This window comes from Triturus cristatus, chromosome 12 (genome assembly GCF_964204655.1).
Source record: "Triturus cristatus chromosome 12, aTriCri1.1, whole genome shotgun sequence".
In the NCBI taxonomy this organism is placed as follows: domain Eukaryota; kingdom Metazoa; phylum Chordata; class Amphibia; order Caudata; family Salamandridae; genus Triturus; species Triturus cristatus.
The window spans coordinates 857,562,477-857,585,747 of NC_140595.1; the positions used below are offsets into that span (position 1 = coordinate 857,562,477).

General features: G+C 44.1%; 1 protein-coding gene across 1 annotated transcript in view; it reads right to left on the reverse strand.

The window, feature by feature from the left end:
* The window catches only part of LOC146783109 (extracellular calcium-sensing receptor-like), a 195,374-nt gene that overhangs the window by 120,604 nt on the left and 51,499 nt on the right, over window positions 1-23,271 (reverse strand). The window contains exon 2 of the mRNA XM_085637300.1: window positions 11,881-12,172. Coding sequence (XP_085493426.1) covers window positions 11,881-12,172 — 292 coding nt within the window. The remainder of the gene's footprint in view (window positions 1-11,880; window positions 12,173-23,271) is intronic.

Genomic DNA, 23,271 nt, shown 5'->3' on the forward strand with positions numbered 1-23,271 from the left:
GGTTTGCTTGAATCCAGTGGCAAAGTGAGCAAGGGACTCACGTCTGAGCATACCCTGCCAACTTATGGCGAACAAAGCGGTACAAAAGGGGGTGGTGATGGACGGAGCATCAGAACCAATCAAACACTCACACCCAGTCAACAGATCTGGGTTTGATCCATCACCGTTCTTTAGCCCAGACGTGAGTCCCATGCTCTCCATGCCACTGGAATCAAGCTATCGTGGCTGAAGAGGGGTGATACCCCGAAACCGGTCCTAGGATGCTTGTTTCCAGTCCAGGGAGGACCTGGCTTGGCAGTTTGGGCTGGGCTGTACCCATGAGGCACAGGGTCAAGACTGATTTGCATATGGCTGGGTTCAAGCTGGAACAGCATGGTGAGCAAAAAAATGATGGATTAAGGCCCAGATCTCTGTACTGGGGTGAATGTATGACATTGTTCTGCATTCTGTCCATCGCTGTTTTTTTGCATTTGTCACCCGAGTGGGAAGGGTATGCCCAGACGTGGGTCCCATGCTCTCCATGCCACTGGAATCAAGCTATCCTGGCTGAAGAGGGGTGATACCCTAAAACCGGTCCTAGGATGCTTGTTTCCAGTCCAGGGAAGACCTGGCTTGGCAGTTCGAGCTGGACTGTACCCATGAGGCACAGGGTCAAGACTGATTTGCATATGGCTGGGTTCAAGCTGGAACGGAATGGTGAGCAAAAAAACGGTGGCTTTAGGCGCAGATCTCTGTACTGGGGTGAATGTATGACATTGTTCTGCATTCTGTCCATCACTGTTTTTTTTGCATTTGTCACCCCGAGTGGGAAGGGTATGCCCAGACGTGGGTCCCATGCTCTCCATGCCACTGGAATCAAGCTATCCTGGCTGAAGAGGGAACAACATTAATGACGAATGGTTGAAATTACTCAACCTCAAAAAGAAGACTAGAAGAACTGAATCCCATGCAGAATTCATGTTGGAGTGCTTAAGAGCGGGAGTCATCCCTAATGGACTCCGCGTCAGGAATATACCGGGCTTATTTGTGGAGGTGAAGAAATTTCTAGAAAAATGGTCTCTCATAGCCAACAGATGCTCAAGAGACCTAATGATACTCATCATTGAAACGGCAAGAGAGGTAGTCGAAAATTTACTCAAAGAAATAGCCGAAATGGAGGAAAATCTAAAGAAAAACAACCCAGTAGAAGAGGCCAAAAAGAAACTAGAAGAAATTAATGGTGAGATGAACTCCTTTTGTGAATATCTCATAAAGAAAAAAACGGAGAAACTTAAAAAAGACATTAGATACTTCAGTGAGGAAAGAGTTTATCCTTATTTGGCCCCTGGATACTATAGAAACCAAATGGATCAACCTTACTCTAATGATCGACAATATTGGTCCAATAAAAGAGTAACTAGATTCTCAGACACTTCAGGATCGGACACTGATAGTGGATCCAACTCTTTTGATAACTATGGACAAAGAAGGGCTAACTATCAAGGCCCCAGAAGAAATGCCCATTTTTTAGGCAACAGACGAGGCCAAATGAGAACACGCTATCGAAACTCAGAAAGGGGGTCCTATCAACAATCAGAGAACACCCCACAATTCCTTCAGACCCGAAGGAACCAATATTGGAGAGAATAGATACTACTTTTGATAGTAACATCATTTTTGATGTATCCTCTAACTACAATTTAGCTCCATCTCCCAGCACCTCTAAAGACTATTTACCTATAGGAACAGAAACTGTCCTTGAGAATAAAACCTCTAGGGACATTCAAACCATACCGGTATTTAACCTCTCCAAAATGAATCTAGACACGTCTGCCATCAAACTTCTATCTCGAGGGCTCACGTTTATCCCCACCACCTACCTTGATCGGTTCAAAATGATGACTGACATTCAATCTTTTTTTCGTAAGATCCGCCTCAAAAGATTCTTTGAAGATAGTCCATTTCAGACCAACGACAATTCCACAGGACTTAGACCAAAATCTATTTTCTTACCCACCTTAGACCAAGCAGGTGCAGAAGTGGGTGTTTTCGAAAAGGTGGTTACTGCCAAAGTCCAAAAACTTCTCTCCTTTGTTCCCAAACCGGATTATAATTTGAACTATCCGGAATATCAAGCCTTTAAACAACTGGCCAATAACTCTGAGGTGACCATTAAACCTGCTGACAAGGGGGGAGGGATCGTGGTAATGGATAGTTCAGCCTATATACAGCAAATTGAGGCCATGCTTAACATTCCCGAACACTATGCTAGATCCAGGACATATCCAGAACAAAGAATTAAAGCTGACATTCTGGAGATCCCCCAAAGAGCACTTGATAGAGGTTCATTGTGCACTCAAGAATTTAACTACCTTAATGTAGAATTCCATTGAATACCCATTTTATATGGAGTACCTAAAATACACAAGAACCTTTCCAGCCCTCCGTTTAGACCCATAGTCTCTACTGTTGGGTCACTAACTGAGCCCTTGTCCAAATATGTGGACAAGTTTCTTCAACCGTTGGCATCTAACCTCCGAGGATACATAAAAGACACGGGACACCTCATTAGTGAAATCGAAGGCATTCAGTTTAACACCTATACAGACTTCCTAGTGTCCATGGACATCGAAGCTTTATATACCAACATCCCTCAACTAGGGGCATTGGAAGCAGTTAAACATACCCTCGCAAATAGTAACAACGCTGTTGACCGGCTATTCCTGCTGGAATGTCTAGCAATTGTTCTAAAAGAAAATTACTTTGAATTTAACGGACAAATCTTTAAACAGATACTTGGAGTTAGTATGGGCGCAGCATGTGCACCAAATGTAGCCAACATCTACATGGGAGAATTTGAAAATAAGTTTATTTTTAATGAAATAGCTCCATTCAGTGAAATCATCAAAAGCTGGTATCGATTTATTGACGACATCTTTTTTATTTGGAGAGGCCCGGAAGAACAACTCCATGAATTTATGGCGTGGATCAACCTCTGTGATGTCCACCTTAAATTTAGTCCCAATATAAGTAAGTCCAAAATTGAATTTCTAGATATCTGGATACAAATTGTTGATGCAAAAATTGAGGTCAGTCTGTATACCAAGCCCACAGCCAAAAATACCCTACTCCAGTACTCCAGCTTCCATCCTCGAAGCCAAAAGGACAACATCCCTTTTAGCCAATTTTTACGGTTGCGTAGGAACTGTACTACTATATCAAATTATGATACACATGCAGAAGAACTCAAACAAAAATTTGCCATTAGAGGGTATCCCCCTAAACTGATTAAAGATGCCTACAAAAGAGCAAAATATTATGATAGAACAATACTACTGCAACCCAAAGAAATTAAAACTGATGAGAAATTGGTCTGTGTTACCACCCATTCCAATATTGACCATAAAATTAGACAAATCATCAACAAAGATTGGCATATTTTAAATACAGATCATTCAAGAAAGAGTCTCCCTAAGCCCATCTTTGCATTTAGACGCAACAAAAATTTAAGGAACTCTTTGGTTAAGTCCAGAGTACCTATTACCAATCCCTTTGTCCAGAAATCTATCACTGGCACCAAACCCATTAGTGGCACTCACAAATGCGGTTGCTGCCACGCATGCCAGTTTGCCATTGTCACAAACGAATTGATCTGGGACAAACGGACATTCACATTCAAGGACATGACCAATTGCCGTACTCGACATGTTGTTTACCTTATCCTTTGTCCTTGTGACAAAGGATATGTTGGAGAAACCAGCAGAGAATTTCGTGTACGTTTTAGCGAACACAAGTCAGCCATACTCAACAAACGCGAAGGGGCCCCCCTGGTGGCCCATTGGACTGAGAAGCATCACAGTATTTCTGACCTCAGGTGGCTAATCTTGGAACATGTACATCCTCCCAATAATCTCAATGTGGATGCCATTAGACGTAAAAGGGAAGTCTTTTGGATATATGTCCTTCAGACACAGGAAAAAGGCCTTAATGAACATCTCCCTTGGGAAAACGCGATTACATAGATGTACTTCTGGTCCTACCCTGTGGAAATTTCATGAGGAAAATATATTCCTTCTCTTTATCCTGATAATGGAACCATATATTGAGAACTGTCTATTCTGCCCAATATTTTAAATACTCTATTGGGACTTTGGTCGCGATGTTGACTATACTTTTAATAGTTGGCAATATACACACTCTTATATTTGCGTTACATACAGTATCTCCCGGACCACTAATAAGTTTCGCTCCATAATTCTAAATTTAGCAACTCGGGATTATTTATTAATTTCGTGTGATTGTTGAGCGCTTCCTTCGGTAAACTTTTTGAATTCACGTTAGAGAGTTCTACTCTCCCTCCAAGATGTCCGCTACTACTTTGATTACAAAGCCTGTATATGAATCGGGACCTCACCTTAAGCTTGCTTTCCCGTTGATTTTTTAGTCCCATCTCAGTATTCATGATTAGCTCTCACCATTTCCCGGTTCTCCTTATAAGGAAAACGCCAGTCTCTATATCGCCCTACGCAGAGAGCGATAGCCATGGAACACGTGACATGTATCTGCTGAAATGCCTGGTAAGGACTGTATTTACGCTAGTTACAGCCTCTTTTTTTCTTTAAAAACTCGCCCACGTTGTTATCCTTTTAGCAGTAATCCTAAACTATGCGTATTTTTCCTGTAGACTGCTTTAATGAGTGTTACCATTTACGCTGAGTACCCGACTTACTTCCCAAAGATACCAGCCTTTCTAATGACTGAATAGAAACGGGAACAGGTAAACAATATGCCATTTGTCATAAAACTTGAGGTTAGCAATTCGCACACATACTTCTTTCCCCCCCCCCCCTTAAATTCTGACAAAGTCTATAACTTGTATACTTTCAGGTTTCATTTAAACCCAGTGTTTACCTACATCTTTTGACAATTATACCATCACGGGTCTGCACATCGTACTAAGATAACTTCCTGACTGGCCCCCAAATTTCAGGCCCGGATACTACTGGCACGCTCTTTGTTGTCGCACCTGGGTAAGTAAGTAGGCCTGGCTTTATATACATTGAGTCCTCCTAAACACATCTAGGTACTGTAATATAGCCTGTCTTTTGTACACTTTCAGGCTAATCTTAACTGCGTGATTATCCTTACTGATGTTTCTGGATTTCACTACATGCCCGTCCATTTATACTGAACAAACTCTGACGGCATACCATCGGCTTTGATACTGTCTTCACGCCCAGTGACATTTTAGTAAGTAGTTGGGTATAATCCTTTACCTTTAAGTCCCTTCAAAACTCTAAGCCACTTTTTATAATCCTCGTCTCACTGAATACATTATAATAGCCTATCGTGAGGCATGTTACAGCACTATACTGACTTCTAAATTGTTCGTCTTCTATTCATCGTAGACGCTCCGCTGATACAGATCCCCCTTACCACCCTATGAACGGATATAATTTGGGATTCCCTTTCGCATATAAGAAAAATCCCAATTTTTGCTTTCCAGCAATTCAGTTTAGTCCCGTGGGTTTTACCTATTTCCATATAGTTGTCCAACTATGTTCACAGATCTTGCAAGGGTCATTGTGTGTTCTTTTCTTTTCATTGTAGCTTTTTAAACGCTAAATTAAAGATTGAAGTAGCTGCCCCACGGGTATCCTCTTGTATAAGAGTTCTTCCTGACAAGTATGTTTAAACTAAAAATATTTTTCTTACAAATCTTCTCTTCCCGACATTTCTCATCTTCCGTACTCAGGTGATTGGAACTGTATCGGTATTTCCTCACAAAAAATTCTTTTTCTTGGGTGGTTGCTGTATCACGGGTGTATAAGAGGTCCTTACTCCTTTTCTCTTCCTATAGCTCCTGCTCCTCCCTTTTTTTAAAAAATAAACTGAAAAACTAAAATAGTATTCACAATTACTTATTGTGGCTTTTTTACACCCACAGACCAACGGCTGTCAATATTTAATGTTTAACTTTATTGTATGAGGTTGGACATCAAACTAGGCCCCGAAGCCTTGTTTTTCTGAAAGACCACTCTAATACGCCCTGAAGAAGGAGCCTGCAAAAAGCATTTTTAAGCTCCGAAACGCACGTTGGCGCTGGTCCTATGTTCAAACTCCACAACCTATGATTTTAATCATCAATATATTGTTGTTTCTTTGAGTTTTCAGGTTTATTGTCTTTAACTGTTTGTAATATATGTTGTATATATGTTTCTTATTTATGTCATGGTTGTACAGTGTTTATGATTAGTCACAATTGTGCTTCAACATTTCGATGTCAACTGTATTACATGTATCATTATACAGTCTGAAAAATATATATGTATATGTTCTTTGAAAAAATGATAAAAAATGAAAAAATGAGTTAATAAATGAAATAACATAGTTTTATACACCGTTGACTGTGGGTTCTACTTTATTTCATGGACATATTGCCTTCCACTTAAATAGATTAGTGTAGGAAGTTTTGTTTTTTGAATAATCCCATGCTCTCCATGCCACTGGAATCAAGCTATCCTGGCTGAAGAGGGGTGATACCCCGAAACCGGTCCTAGGATGCTTGTTTCCAGTCAAGGGAGGACCTGGCTTGGCAGTTCGGGCTGGACTGTACCCATGAGGCACAGGGTCAAGACTGATGTGCATATGGCTGGGTTCAAGCTGGAACGGCATGGTGAGCAAAAAAACGATGGATTTAGGCCCAGATCTCTGTACTGGGGTGAATGTATGACATTGTTCTGCATTCTAGTCACTGGTTTTTTTGCATTTGTCACCCCGAGTGGGAAGGGTATGCCCAGACGTGGGTCCCATGCTCTCCATGCCACTGGAATCAAGCTATACTGGCTGAAGAGGGGTGATACCCCGAAATCGGTCCTAAGATGCTTGTTTCCTGTCCAGGGAGGACCTGGCATGGCAGTTCGGGCTGGACTGTACCCATGAGGCACAGGGTCAAGACTGATTTGCATATGGCTGGGTTCAAGCTGGAACGGCACGGTGAGCAAGAAATCGATGGATTTAGGCCCAGATCTCTGTCCTGGGGTGAAGGTATGACATTGTTCTGCATTCTGTCCATCACAGTTTTTTTTGCATTTGTCACCCCGAGTGGGAAGGGTTTGCCCAGACGTGGGTCCCATGCTCTCCATGCCACTGGAATCAAGCTATCCTGGCTGAAGAGGGGTGATACCCTGAAACTGGTCCTAGGATGCTTGTTTCCAGTCCAGGGAGGACCTGGCTTGGCAGTTCGGGCTGGACTGTACCCATGAGGCACAGGGTCAAGACTGATTTGCATATGGCTGGGTTCAAGCTGGAACGGCATGGTGAGCAAAAAAACAATGGATTTAGGCCCTGATCTCTGTACTGGGGTGTATGACATTGTTCTGCATTCTGTCCATCACTGTTTTTTTTGCATTTGTCACCCCGAGTGGGAAGGGTATGCCCAGACATGGGTCCCATGCTCTCCATGCCACTGGAATCAAGCTATCCTGGCTGGAGAGGGGTTATACCCCGAAACCGGTCCTAGGATGCTTGTTTCCAGTCAAGGGAGGACCTGGCTTGGCAGTTCGGGATGGACTGTACCCATGAGGCACAGGGTCAAGACTGATTTGCATATGGCTGGGTTGAAGCTGGAACGGCATGGTGAGCAAAAACACGATGGATTTATGCCCAGATCTCTGTACTGGGGTGAATGTATGACATTGTTATGCATTCTGTCCATCACTGTTTTTTTTGCATTTGTCACCCCGAGTGGGAAGGGTATGCCCAGATGTGGTTTCCATGCTCTCCATGCCAATGGAATCAAGCTATCCTGGCTGAAGAGGGGTGATACCCCGAAACCGGTCCTAGGATGCTTGTTTCCAGTCCAGGGAGGCCTGGCTTGGCAGTTCGGGCTGGACTGTACCCATGAGGCACAGGGTCAAGACTGATTTGCATATGGCTGGGTTCAAGCTGGAACGCCATGGTGAGCAAAAAAACGATGGATTTAGGCCCAGATCTCTGTACTGGGGTGAATGTATGACATTGTTCTGCATTCTGTCCATCACAGTTTTTTTTGCATTTGTCACCCCGAGTGGGAAGGGTATGCCCAGACGTGGGTCCCATGCTCTCCATGCCACTGGAATCAAGCTATACTGGCTGAAGAGGGGTGATACCCCGAAATCGGTCCTAAGATGCTTGTTTCCTGTCCAGGGAGGACCTGGCATGGCAGTTCGGGCTGGACTGTACCCATGAGGCACAGGGTCAAGACTGATTTGCATATGGCTGGGTTCAAGCTGGAACGGCACGGTGAGCAAGAAATCGATGGATTTAGGCCCAGATCTCTGTCCTGGGGTGAAGGTATGACATTGTTCTGCATTCTGTCCATCACAGTTTTTTTTGCATTTGTCACCCCGAGTGGGAAGGGTTTGCCCAGACGTGGGTCCCATGCTCTCCATGCCACTGGAATCAAGCTATCCTGGCTGAAGAGGGGTGATACCCCGAAACTGGTCCTAGGATGCTTGTTTCCAGTCCAGGGAGGACCTGGCTTGGCAGTTTGGGCTGGACTGTACCCATGAGGCACAGGGTCAAGACTGATTTGCATATGGCTGGGTTCAAGCTGGAACGGCATGGTGAGCAAAAAAACGATGGATTTAGGCCCAGATCTCTGTACTGGGGTGTATGACATTGTTCTGCATTCTGTCCATCACTGTTTTTTTTGCATTTGTCACCCCGAGTGGGAAGGGTATGCCCAGACATGGGTCCCATGCTCTCCATGCCACTGGAATCAAGCTATCCTGGCTGGAGAGGGGTTATACCCCGAAACCGGTCCTAGGATGCTTGTTTCCAGTCAAGGGAGGACCTGGCTTGGCAGTTCGGGATGGACTGTACCCATGAGGCACAGGGTCAAGACTGATTTGCATATGGCTGGGTTCAAGCTGGAACGGCATGGTGAGCAAAAACACGATGGATTTATGCCCAGATCTCTGTACTGGGGTGAATGTATGACATTGTTATGCATTCTGTTTGTTATGCATTCTGTCCATCACTGTTTTTTTTGCATTTGTCACCCCGAGTGGGAAGGGTATGCCCAGATGTGGTTCCCATGCTCTCCATGCCACTGGAATCAAGCTATCCTGGCTGAAGAGGGGTGATACCCCGAAACCGGTCCTAGGATGCTTGTTTCCAGTCCAGGGAGGCCTGGCTTGGCAGTTCGGGCTGGACTGTACCCATGAGGCACAGGGTCAAGACTGATTTGCATATGGCTGGGTTCAAGCTGGAACGGCATGGTGAGCAAAAAAACGATGGATTTAGGCCCAGATCTCTGTACTGGGGTGAATGTATGACATTGTTCTGCATTCTGTCCATCACAGTTTTTTTTGCATTTGTCACCCCGAGTGGGAAGGGTATGCCCAGACGTGGGTCTCATGCTCTCCATGCCACTGGAATCAAGCTATCCTGGCTGAAGAGGGGTGATACCCCGAAACCGGTCCTAGGATGCTTGTTTCCAGTCCAGGGAGGACCTGGCTTGGCAGTTCGGGCTGGACTGTACCCATGAGGCACAGGGTCAAGACTGATTTGCATATGGTTGGGTTCAAGCTGGAACGGCATGGTGAGGATAAAAACGATGGATTTAGGCCCAGATCTCTGTACTGGGGTGAATGTATGACATTGTTCTGCATTCTGTCTATCATTTGTTTTTTGCATTTCCCACCAAAGTAGGGCACACACTTGACCCATTATCTAACTTAATTGATTGCAATCTTCCTTGGGTGGATCTTTTTGTTTATTAATAAATGTAAGGGGAGGCTGAATCCACCCCAGGTGTTCGTGTAGAACACCGACTCTCCACTCCCTCCTTTGTTTTCTTCTGTTACTTCACATAACCTCATGTGTTGTCAGACTTCTGTTTGGGCTGGTATAACCTAGTGATGTCCAGAACATGGCCTTGGTATTGTTGTCATCACCCTTAATAGCACCAAGTTCAAGGCCGGACTTTGAACAGAAACCAGCCCTGGCAATTCCACTCGACCCGCCCTGGGGGGAGGGTGGGACCTACTGAGAAGCTCTGGCCCCGGGGGGGGGTGCTAGTGTGAAACACCGCCGCCACTTTAGTTACTGGGGGCTGATATGCCTGCTGCAAAAACAACCCCTAGTAACAAAACCGGCCCCCACGGTTTAAAAACTGGCTCCCTCCTTTCCAGCCCACCATGAAAATGCCCGGTGCCCTCTACGGCCCTGTCCAAGCCTCTGACTTTGTGTTCCGTGCAATATGCAAAATATCATGCGTATTTGTAGAGGCTGTTACTATGTGTGTTTCAGTACATTAGGGGTAAACTATAACATAACATGTATGTGTAAAGCGCACATTCACCCAGAAGGGTATCTTGGTGCTAATAGCAGATGTTTATTGTTACCTAAGTTAATGGTACTCATTTTATTGTCCTCAGAAGGATGAAAGGCTGAGTGAACTCGCCAGGATTTTAACCTGTGTCCATGAGGTCGAACACAGGCCCCTACAGTGAATGCATTAGTCCACTAAGCCACCAGACCCAGTATGAGCGATGAGGCTACAGTGTTGTACTCCGCTTATATGTCTCAATCAGCTCTGCTGGACTCTGCAGCCTGGAAGGCTCACTTGGCATATCTTTCAAGCCCTGGACTCCCAATAGTCGCTAGGGGGCACAAACAAGGATTCCCGATTCTAATTGAGAGTCGATGTGGGATGTCTTAGAGGTTTGTGGTTGTGGTCGTGATTGTGGTTGTAGTTTGGGGTTGAGGTTGCAGTTGTGGTTGGTGGCTGCGGGTGTGGATTGTAGTTTGTGGTTGTGATTGTATCACTGTACTCAGAACCCATGGATCAGATGCCGACACCTGGGCTGTGTTGGTATCTGTTTCAGACAAGGTCAATCAAGTCAGATTGCATCCAGGGGGCAGGTGTGGCTTGGGTTGCACTGTGCGTTCCCGCTGAGATCTCCTCGAACAGGAAACATTTTTTTTTAACTTTTTTAGAATACTGACCTTAGGCTGCAGGTCTCCTGTCCCTTGCAGGCCACCATCCATACATGCCTAGCCAATTGCAAGGGGTAGCAAAGAGTGAACTGGCTAAATATTATTTACAAAGCAGATTGTTTTTCAATCACCTCAAATGGGAAATTGGCGATGTGGCCTCTCAGTGCATAATTTGCATCATAAATTGCATCCCTGTTCGCAAATCAGTCTACGAGGGCTGCATTGACTGAAAGCTGACACTCTTCTCAACCGTGAATAGGGCGGTCAGACTGAGAGTGTGATGGACATGGTACTCCTGCCGACTGAAACCTGACAAGAGAAATTACTAACACCTGCTGCATTTAAATGTGCCCATTGTGACAGAAGGATAATACTTTATACTTCCTCTAATGAGACAGACCTCTTCCATATCCTGCTTTCAGGAAGATGTGTTTCACCCAATCAGTGTGTCAGACACCATCCTGTACCCTGGATGTAATAAGGAATGTGAAAAGCCACTGAAATTCACAAACCCGTTGTATTACGGAACCCTGCATGAATTTACCCATCATGCCTTTACAACGCAATGCCTTTTGGGGGGAGGGGGCTGGACTTTGAAATAGTACAAATTACTTTTCCAATTCAAGTCTACGCAACAGTAGGGAGGGTGCTGGATTTAAAAGCAAGTACCAGTCCAACAACGCGCTCCCTAAAGCAAGTCGTTGTAATGACTTGCAGGTTAAAGGAACATGTGGTAACGTCATGGAAGTGATTGTGTTGTAAAGGCAGGTTGAAGTTCTGACTGCGGAGTAAAGGATGTTTCCCTTGCCAACCTGTTCCCAAAATGGACTGTTCACACTGCACCATGCCCATCCAGCACCTCATTTTATGAAAGTACAGACACCTGTCCCACTTGTTCTACACTTCGTTCCTTACCTGTGGGTACTGGTGAAGGCCCAGGATTCTTGCGACTGCCAGCGTTACAGAGGAATACACATCTCCAATGACAGCGGCGAGAGGTGAGTGTGACCTGCACTGGAAGTTGGGCACTGGTTCTTCGCGCCCCGGCAGGAGGCACATTGCCAACATAGTGGCCTTGGTCTCATCGTAGCAGGAGTCGTGAACCCTGAAGCCCAGGGTGATGTTGGGAAGGATGGAAGGGCTTTGGTTGATCTCGTTAACCGCAAAAGCCACAGCTTGCACATAGCGGAAAGCCCTGGTCACAAATCTGAAAGACACGAGAGAACAGGGCATTGCACAGACTCTTGCAGTCTATGACTGGTTTCAAACACAACTGAGCGGTACTCAAGCAGAGTTCAAGGTGAGTTGTCGATTTGCAATGGCACTCTGACAAGTGTGTATTACACGGTTGCCCTATGTTGGGCCAAAAAGGCCAGGAGAGCCTTTGGGATAACCACAGATGCTCAAAATGATTGACATAAAGACTGGATCTACATCAATTCATCACACGTATTTACATTCTGGGTTGGAACCGGCCCCCAGGGACCAACGATGGTCACCAGTGACGATCCTCAAGACAGTGGGATTGCACTTTGATAGCTCTGGGATAGTAATGGAATAGTAATGATATTGTGCTGGGATTTTACTGGAATTGTATACTGGGATTGTACTGGGATTGTACTGCTGACTATCGCCACCTAGAATATTGTGGTACAATCGGGGAGAGAATATTGATGGACAAAATATTGAAAGGTAAGTTCATTGAGGGAAGCGCAGATTTACTATTCCTAACTACTTCTCTATTTGCCTAGAACAGAAATGTATATATATATATACACACATCACAGTAAATATATGAGTGGAGTAATATATACATATATATATATATATTCACTGAAAAAACCATAGGTTTCAGGTACGTTATAGTTAGGAATTAGCATTTAAAAAACCTTAGAAATTCACTGAAAAAACCATAGGTTTCAGGGGTGTTATAGTTAGCTGGACTTTTCACTCGTACAAAACCATAGAAATTCCCCCGTTATAGTTAGTTCAGCTAACTATAACTCGCGCGCCCGCAATGCACTGCTGATGACGTCACATATTACATCACTCATGACATGGTCAGTGACATCACTCATGACATCACTGATGACATCTCAAATGACATCACTGATGACATCATCCAGTAAATTTCTGTTTTTCTGTAAATTAAATATGTTTTATATATGTATATCTCAAGGTCGATGGAAGAATAAATGGGTATATAAGTGTCTAAATGGATGATTTGTTTTTGAAAAATTGATTGTATAACTGACTGATTAAGTGTATCTTAGTGAATTCATGGCTTAGTGAGTAATGTTTAAATGTGTAAATATCTGTATCAGTCTCTCACTTTGTGTATAAGTGGCTGCATGGGTTGGTGAGTAGCTACATGAGTGTTTATATAGGTTATTAGTTGGTTTTTTGAGTATCAGTATGAGTGTCTAAGTGTCTGTATGGTTCGGTGGGGGGTATTACTTAGTGCATAGGTGAATGAATGAGTGACTCACTGTTTGTATTTGTTGAAGATAGCATGTGTGCAGGACTGTATGGGTGGATGAGTGTGTGCATGGGTGTGTTAGTGAGAGATAGACTGTCTCATTGGTGTATATAAGTGAGTATATGTGAGAGTGAGAGATTGAAAGAGTTCCTGTATGAATAAGTTGTGTTTCTATAAGTGATTGTTTAAAATACTAAGTATGTGTAAGTTTCTGTAGAAGTAAGTGTGGTGGTGTGTGTATAACTGTATATGCAAGTAAATGGGTGTTTGATTCTTTATTAGCATGAGTGACTGTGTGTGTGAGTAACTCTATGGATGAGTGGCGTTGTGTAACAGGATGTATAGGTGTGTGAGTACATATGACGAGTGATTACATGTACGAGTGACTGTATAGGACTGTTGGTGAATGAGTGGATGTGTATGTGGATCTTAGAATTACTGAATAGGTTGTTGTAACTGGTATTGGTATGTCCATTGTTTTAAACATTGTAGTTTCTATTTTTTAATGTGTGTATCAAAGGTTATATTAGGGGAAGAGGAGGTCTGCCACTCTATCACAAGGGTGATGTCATCAGTGATGTCATTAGTGATGTCATTTGAGATGTCATCAGTGATGTCATCAGTGATGTCACTGACCATGTCATCATGAGTGATATAATATGTGACGTCATCAGCAGTGCATTGCGGGCGCACGAGTTATAGTTAGCTGAACTAACTATAACGGGGGAATTTCAATGGTTTTGTAAGAGTGAAAAGTCCAGATAACTAGAACGCCCCTGAAACCTATGGTTTTTTCAGTGAATTTCTAAGGTTTTTTAATTGCTAATTCCTAACTATAACGTGCCTGAAACCTATGGTTTTTTCAGTGAATTTCAAAGGTTTTTTAAATGCTAATTTCTATCTATGCCTACAGAGATAGGACATGTGAAGAAAGAAGAAAAAACGCACAGAAAGAAAAAAAAGAAATGCAGAACGAAGCAACAGAAGTCCTCAAAGACGAAGAAAAGTCCATGAAGAAGGATAACGTGCAGAAAGAACAAATAGAAGAGCAAAAAGAAGCCTTGTTGCAAAATCATCCTGTACCCTCAACTTTTTCAGACGGATACTGGTGGTAACTGAGTCTGACTAACCAGTCCTAGAGCCAGTGCTATGTTAAAAGACACTCAGAATACAGTGAAAACACCTACATACACTAGGGAACACTATGCGTTGGGGTCCCCCTGTGATCAGCATGACCTCCTCTGTAAGCCCCTAGTATATAATAGGGCAGGGGATTAAAACTACCTCTTAAAACGCGCCACAGGGCGTGTTTGCACACGTCACCTCAGGCCCCGTCCCCTCACTTCCCCACTGTGTAAACACGCCCTGTGGCCGTTTTAAGTTGGGAGATTAAGTCCCCTTGAATCCTGAGGGTCCCTAGGGTCCAACTATACCACTAGGTACCTCCAGTAAGCGCCACAGAGCTGCGTTGCAGAGAGATGTAGAAAGGGGCACGGCCTAGACCACCTCTCTGCAACGCAGCGGAGTGGTGCTTACTGGAAGCACCTGGTGGGCTAGTTGGCCCCCAGGGTCCCTCAGGATTGAAGGGGAATTATTTCCCCAACTTAAAACGCGCCACAGGGCTTGTTTGCAGACGTTAACTCGGGCACCGTCCCCTCCCTTCACCACTGTGTAAACACGCCTTGTGGGCGTTTTTAGTTGGGAGATTAAGTTCATTTGAATCCTGAGGGTCCCTAGGGTCCAACTAGCCCACTAGGTACCTCCAGTATGCGCCACAGAGCTGCGTTGCAGTGAGATGTAAAAAGGGGCATGGCCTAGACCACCTCTCTGCAACGCAGCACAGTGGCGCTTACTGGAAGCACCTGGTGGGCTAGTTGGCCCCCAGGGTCCCTCAGGATTGAAGGGGAATTATTTCCCCAACTTAAAACGCGCCACAGGGCGTGTTTGCACACGTTAACTCAGGCCCCGTCCCCTCCCTTCACCACTGTGTAAACACGCCCTGTGGACGTTTTTAGTTGGGAGATTAAGTTCATTTGAATCCTGAGGCTCCCTAGGGTCCAACTAGCCCACTAGGTACCTCCAGTAAGCGCCACAGAGCTGGGTTGCAGAGAGGTGTAAAAAGTGGTACGGCCTGGACCACCTCTCTGCTACGCAGCTCAGTGGCGCTTACTGGAAGCACCTGGTGGGCTAGTTAGCCCCCAGGGGCCCTCAGGATTGAAGGGGAATTATTTCCCCAACTTAAAACACGCCATAGGGCATGTTTGCACACGTCACCTCAGGCCCCGTCCCCTTCCTTCCCCACTGTGTAAACATGCCCTGTGGCCGTTTTTTAAGTTGGGAGATTAAGTCCCCTTGAATCCTGAGGATCCCTAGGGGCAAAATAGCCCAATAGGTACGTCCAGTAAGCGCTATTGCAGAGAGGTATAAAAAGGGGCACGCCTGCACCACCTCTCTGCAACGCAGAGCAGTGGCACTTACTGGAAGCACCTGGTGGGCTAGTTGGCCCCCAGGGTCCCTCAGGATTGAAAGGGAATTATTTCCCCAACTTAAAACGCACCACAGGGCGTGTTTGCACACGTCACCTCAGGCCACGTCCCCTCCCTTCACCACTGCTTAAACGCGCCCTGTGGCCGTTCTAAGTTGAGAGATTAAGTCCCCTTGAATCCTAAGGGTCCCTAGGGTCAAACTAGCCCACTAGGTACCTCCAGTAAGCCCCACAGAGCTGCGTTGCATAGAGGTGTAAAAATGGGCGTGGCCTCAGAACACCTGTTTGCAACGCAGCTCCCTGGCACACACTGGAGATGCCTGTTGGGCTAGTTGGCCCTCAGGGACCCTCAGTATTGAAGGGGAATTAATTCCCCAACTTACAACTGGCCAGGGGGCGTGTTTGCAGAGTGCTGCAAGGAGGGGGCGTGGCCTCCAGTGCGATGCCGGTCTTTAATTTATTTTATTTTTTTAAGAAGGAGGGCTGTGTGGCCCCCCTTCTTTTTCTAATTTACTGGCCCTGGGGACCCCAGAGCCTGCACCCTACTTTTTTTTTGTTGAAAAAAATAAATTTGGCTCTCCCAAGGCCTTAATCGGCCCCAGGGACCCCAACCCCCGGGTCATGGACTTTTTTTAATTTAAATTCTTTAGGAGGGGGCTGCGTTGCCCCCCTCCTCAGGCCACTTATGGCTCCGGGGACCCCATCCCCCGGGGCCGGCCTTTGTTTTTTTATTATTTTAACAAAATATATATTTATAGAAACACCTAGGACATGCTGGACAAACCGTATGTACCTATCACCATGACGATTTGCATGATATTCATTAAAAGGCGACTATGCATAGAATGAATCCACATGGAATGTATTTACACCGCTAGTGAAGCTCTGACGTGTCTGACGCCCTACCGTGCCTAATCCCGGCGCCCCCGCCGGTGGGTACTCTCCAAGTAGACACCCTTGTCGTTTATTTATACAAACTTGGGTAGCTATTGACGGGCACATTTAATATACACGCACACCAAGCCATTCAAAGGGGATTCGACAAAAATTCGACCAAACTATGCAAGAAACCCCACTCACGGTTAATAAAACACACATCCACCACCGGATGTGTAATACTTTTTATTTTACTCTCTGGAAAGGAGATGAACCTCACTTGAGAGTCACAGCGTGCTCCTGGCTGAGCCCAATGCTGTGTTACACCCACCAGTGCCCGCCAAGTGCCACACACCTCTGTGTTGTATTCCACCAACTAGGGCGTATGCTATGACACTCTCTAGCCCATGTGCACTCTAACATCACCCCGTGAATATGTCAGGTCACACTTGCCTTCGCATGGGTTATATTGCCCCATCTAACGTGCCTTCCTCGATGTGTATGTTATAACGCACAGCGCTATGCTATACATATTACAATCTGGGATCCATATCTTTGTCACAGTGCATATGCAACGTTACACTCCCCAGCACATATTTTATATTACAACTTTAGAGACTAGTTATGTTACACACCACTGCCCTGTGCATATTACACTCCAAGGCGCATATCGCATAGCACGCGCTAGTGCCTGTGCTATCTCGCACTCTCCAATGAATCTGTCATTGCGCACAATGTATTGCATATTATATTTCACGCCCCGGTTCATCTTATATCACACTTTTTGGTGCATAGTTTATACCATATACTACATCTAGTTTTCATTTTCAATCGTGCTCTCAGGACTATGTTCTATATAACACTGCGTCCACCTACCCTTTTCACGGGCATTACATTTTGCGATGGGGTGGAGGGTCAGGGGGTGTTTCTGCCAAGTAAGCCCGGAGTCACAGTCACAAACGTCCTCTTCTACCTGAATAAAAGTGAGATTATGCTGCATACTTGTTCATATTTTAAGTAGGTCGCACAGACACACATTTTAAAAACAATAAAGTTCCTAATACCCACCTTCTCTGAACAGTTAGCTTGCTGCCCCATCCACCTCCTCATTATCCTCTGTTGTCTGAATCCATGGACAAGCCTCCTGCCACCTCCACCCTGCCTGTCCACATGCCATGCCCCTACCCCCTTCCTCCTGTCCTCCATGGTCCATTTTACTGCCACACCCCTCTGCCCTCCCTGGTCTGTTGTGCTGCAACTGCTCCTCCTGCCTGCCCCGCGTGGTCTGTTGTGAGGCCCCTTCCCCTGAACTTTCTTGTCTGTGCACAGGTCCTGACCCTCCCTTCTATCCTCCATGGTCCTTTGTGCATGCCCCTGCACCCTCCTTCTTGCCCATCATAGCCATTGTGCTGCCACTAACCCTTCCGCTTGCCATGCATGGTCTTCTGTGCTGCCATGGCCCCTCCCACCTCCCCTGTGTGGTCAGCTAGCTGCCCCTGACCCCCTCCCACCTTCCCTCCATGGTGTGTGTGTATGCCATCATAGTCTCACTGTTGCTCTCCATGGTGTGTCTTGTTTCTAGTACCCATCCTGCCTGGCCTCCATGGTCATCTTGCTGCTCCTGCCGTGCCCCCTTGCCCCCAGCCCTCTGTTTCCATGTGCAGATCCCTATTCCCTCCCTCCTGGCTTGTCTGTTCCATTGCAATGCCCCTGATCCGTCCCTCCTGCCCTTTATGGTCTGTTATGCTGCAGCTTTCTCTCCTGTCTGTCCATTATGGTCAGCTAGCTACCATTGCCTCTTTCCCATCTGTTCTCTGTTGTCCATGTGCATGGTCCTGTCCCCTCCCTATTGCTTTCTATGGATTGTTATGCTGCACTCCCGTCCCGCATGCGCTGTGTGGTGTATTGTCCTGCTGCAAACCCTGATGCCTGCCCTGTAGGGTCAGTTTGGTGCACCGCTCCATGTCCCTCCTGTCCTCTGTTATCCGAGTCCATGTCCCTACCCCAATTCCTCCTGCCTACCATGATTCAATGTACCATACTTACGAACATTTTGAACTTGGTAAGAGGGAGATTTTGAAAAAAAACTGGGGTATTGATTTTCCCCTTTGAGTTACATTGAAAAAGAGGAGATTGTAGACAGGAGACAGATCAAATAAAGCCCATTTGAGCTTAAAAACATTGGACGTTTCCTGGCTGAAATGGGTCTGTTGGCATGTATGGTTGTACTACCACTGCCTCTTCCTTCTGCCCACAATGGTCTATTATATTGCCACAGCCTCTATTGCCAGTCCTGTATTGTTGGTTTGTTGCCCCTGCCACCCTTTCCACTGCCCTCCATAGTCTGTTGTGCTGCCACTGCCCTTCCTGCCTGCCCAGTGTGGTCAAATTGTTGCCTCTGCACTCTCCTACCTGCCTTCAATTTTCAGAGTCCGTGCCCCTGGCCTCTGCCTCTCAACAGTATTCCAATGAACAACTAGATTGCTAACATTCTATATTTATTACAAAAGTGTGGAACGCCTGACGTCATCTTGATGTAATCAAAACTGTAATACCTACAGCATTTCCTTTAGAAATTAAATATATGAGAGGGTCTTATTTGCATAAAAATTATGGTTAGTGCTCTAAAAAACTAAAATGAGGACATATTTTCTGAATTTTCAAATAGCGACAAAGAACTTTTAAATTATTTGTAATCTTTATGTTTTTTGATCCAGTTGACCACTTGATTAAATGTTGCACCTTGGCGAGAGGATGTGGTGTTACTTCCAGAGCTGCAGACTTTGCAACTGGGGAACCAGGTTGGAGTTTCTGCTTCAGCTCAACATTCTGTGATTGTGGTCAAATCACTTAATCTCCTCATGTCTACAACCAAAATGAATTTGATCTTGTGTGATGCTCATGCAAAGTATTCCAATACCTCACAAGTCTGCACTATATAAAACTGCAAATACACAAAAAATAAGTGTTTTGCACACTTCTGTCATTGGGCTACATATGGGCTACATCTGGGTGATATTTGTGCTGCATTTAGGCTCTTTTGTGTCTGGTGGCCATCTTGGGAGATTTATTTGTTATGAAGTTTCCTAATTTCCTCATTTACTGCAGTCTCCTCACTAGGAAATACTTTCAGTTTTTTACTTTGATTCCATCAAGAAGGCATTCAGATGTGTCACACATTTGCTATAAATTCTGAATGTTAGCACTCTAGTTGCTCATTAGATCACTGTAGTAAAACTACTACTCACCAGGGAAGTCTGCTGCTGGTATTCAAAGTGCATGTTTCAGTTTGCATGTCAGAATTTGTTTATGAAATAGAAGAGGATTTGAGAAGTCAAAAAGTGCCCTTTCTTTCTGCAGAACGAATCATAATTTCTATGGCAAAATGAATTCCCTCATTGTGTTCCTTTGTAAATTAAATGTTTTAAGTGTTACCACTTTATTCCAATCAAGATGGCTTCAGTTGTGCCATACTTTTGTCATAAGTAAGACTGTTAGCGCTCTAGTTGTTCGTTAGAACACTCTGGGACATTCTGTCATTGGGCTATACTTGGGCTACATCTGGGTGATATTTGGGCTACATTTGGGCTCTTTAGTCTCTTGTGGCCATCTTGGGAGATTTATTTGTTATGAAGTTTCCTAATTTCCTCATTTACTGCAGTCTCCTCAGTAGGAAATACTTTCAGTTTTTTACTTGGTTCCATCAAGAAGGCATTCAGATGTGTCACACATTTGCCATAAATTCTGAATGTTAGCACTCTAGTTGCTCATTAGATCACTGTAGTTAAGCTACTGCTCACCAGGGAAGTCTGCTGCTGGTATTCAAAGTGCATGTTTCAGTCTGCATGTGAGACATTTTTTTATGACATAGAAGAGGATTTGAGAAGTCAAAATGTGCCCTAATTTTTCTTTCTGCAGCACTAATCATAATTTCTATGGCAAAATGAATCCCCCCATTGTGTTCCTTTGTAAATTAAATATTTTAAGTGTTACCACTTTATTCCATTCAAGATGGCTTCAGGTGTGCCATACTTTTGTCATAAGTAAGACTGTTAGCGCTCTAGTTGTTCGTTAGAACACTCTGGGACATTCTGTCATTGGGCTATACTTGGGCTACATCTGGGCTCTTTTGTCTCTGGTGGCCATTTTGGGAGACTTATTTGTTATGATGTTTCCTAATTTCCTCATTTACCACAGTCTCCTCAGTAGGAAATACTTTCAGTTTTTTACTTTGATTCCATCAAGAAGGCATTCAGATGTGTCACAAATTTGCCATAAATTCAGAATGTTAGCACTCTAGTTGCTTATTAGATCACTGTAGTAAAGCTACTGCTCACCAGGGAAGTCTGCTGCTGGTATTGAAAGTGCATGTTTCAGTCTGCATGTCAGAACTTTTTAATGAAATAGAAGAGGATTTGAGAAGTCACTCAAAATGTGCCTTAATTTTTCTTTCTGCAGCACTAATCATACTTTCTATGGCAAAATGAACCCCCTCATTTTGTTCCTTTTTGAATTAAATGTTTTAAGAATTACCACTTTATTCCAACCAAGATGGCTTCAGGTGTGCCATACGTTTGTCATAAGTTGCACTGTTAGCGCTCTTGTTGTTCTTTAGAACACTCTGGGAAGCTGCAGTAGAACACAAAGGAATCAACTGACAGTCTCTGCCCTTGTTGGATGTACATGTTTTACTGAGAATGTCAGACTTTATTCTCACACGACTGAGAAAGATAATGTGAATTTACAGAAAATATGCTCTCAGTTAGCTTATAGATCACCTTCCAAACCTCTGTGGGAAAAGCATGAGAAAATTGTTTTCTCTCAAACATGATTCATGATATCCCAGCAGAAGGCTTTTTCACATGGTAAAATCACCTTAGAACACACCACAATTCCTAAAATGAGTATGGTACCATCAACAAATGATTTATAATGTAACTAAAGTCTTAAAACCTTCTATTAACTGCAATGCTTTTGAATGAGGTGCTATCATGTATATTGGTCCCAAGATGGCTGCCAACACTTCTTGGATGAAGTACTGGCAGCCAATCAGATCTCACGATGAGATGTGTGGTTAGGCTCGGCCCAGATATATCTATCTTTTTTAATCTAATTTTCTCAGGAACTACTGAACGGATTTACACCATTTAAGCAAAAGGCACGAGTCTGAACTGAGGACTACCTCTTTTCCAAATTTGGTGTACTTCCGTTCAGCAGTTCGGGCTGTAGCTGCGTCAACAGGTCCTATGGGAAAATGCATGGGGAAAATGCGTTTTGGGGCCCCCCTTTTTTCTCGGCTCCCGCTTGACGAATCACTGTGAAATTTTCAGGATAGGAGCAGACCTGAGCTGACCAAATGTTTGCAAAATTGCGCAAAGATTCGTCAAGCGGTGCCAACGTTATTCCTAATCTAATTTTGCGGATTTCCTATGGAAAATGGGTCCTAACTATAACTACCTACTGGCGACTAACAGTAGGTAATATATATATATATATATATATATATATATATATATATATATATATATATATATATATATATATATATTCACATAAAAAAAACATAGGTTTCAGGGGTGTTATAGTTAGCTGCCCATTTCACTTATACAAAACCATAGAAATTCCTCCTTTATAGTTAGTTCTGCTAACTATAACTTACACGCCCGCAATGCACTGCTGATGATGTCACATATTGAATCATTCATGACATGGTCAGTGACATCACTGATGACATCTCAAATGACATCACTGATGACATCATCCACTGAATGTAGTTTAGTTTGAAATGTAAATATGTATTATATATATACCAATCTGTATTGAAGATTGAGTGGATATATAACTATCTGGATGGAGGATTTAGTAGCTGTCTGACTGTCTTTTTAAGTGAGTAATTAAAAGTGTCTCACTTAATACATGGATTAGTAACTAAACTATGTGAATGTGTGCAGCACTGTCTCTGTTGTTGTATAACATGCTGCATCAGTTGGTCACTAACTACATGAGTGTGTATATTAGTTATTGATTAGTTGGGTGAGTATTTGTATGAGCCACTGAGTTTGTGTGTGGTTGGATGGGGTGCGTGTAACTCTATGCATAGATGTGTGAATGGTTGATTGACTAGGTGTATGGGTTTAAGAGTGCATGTGGAAACAGGTGTTTGGGTGACTGAGTGTATTTGTTTGTGTGTTGGTGAGTGAATATATGTTTTAGTTGTACATCTTCAACAAAGTAAAAAAATAAAAGGCATTGTATGTGAGAGTTGGTGTATATAAATAAGTATGTGTAAGAGTCAGTGATTGTGAGAGTAACTATATGAATGAGTGTATAATTGTGATGGTGCTTTTCTTAACATATTAACGATGAGTTACTATGTGTTTGAATAAATGAGGTGTTGTTGGATAATTGTGTAAGTGAGTAAATTTAAGTGTGAATTTTTCATGAGTGAGTAGGATGACTGCATAAC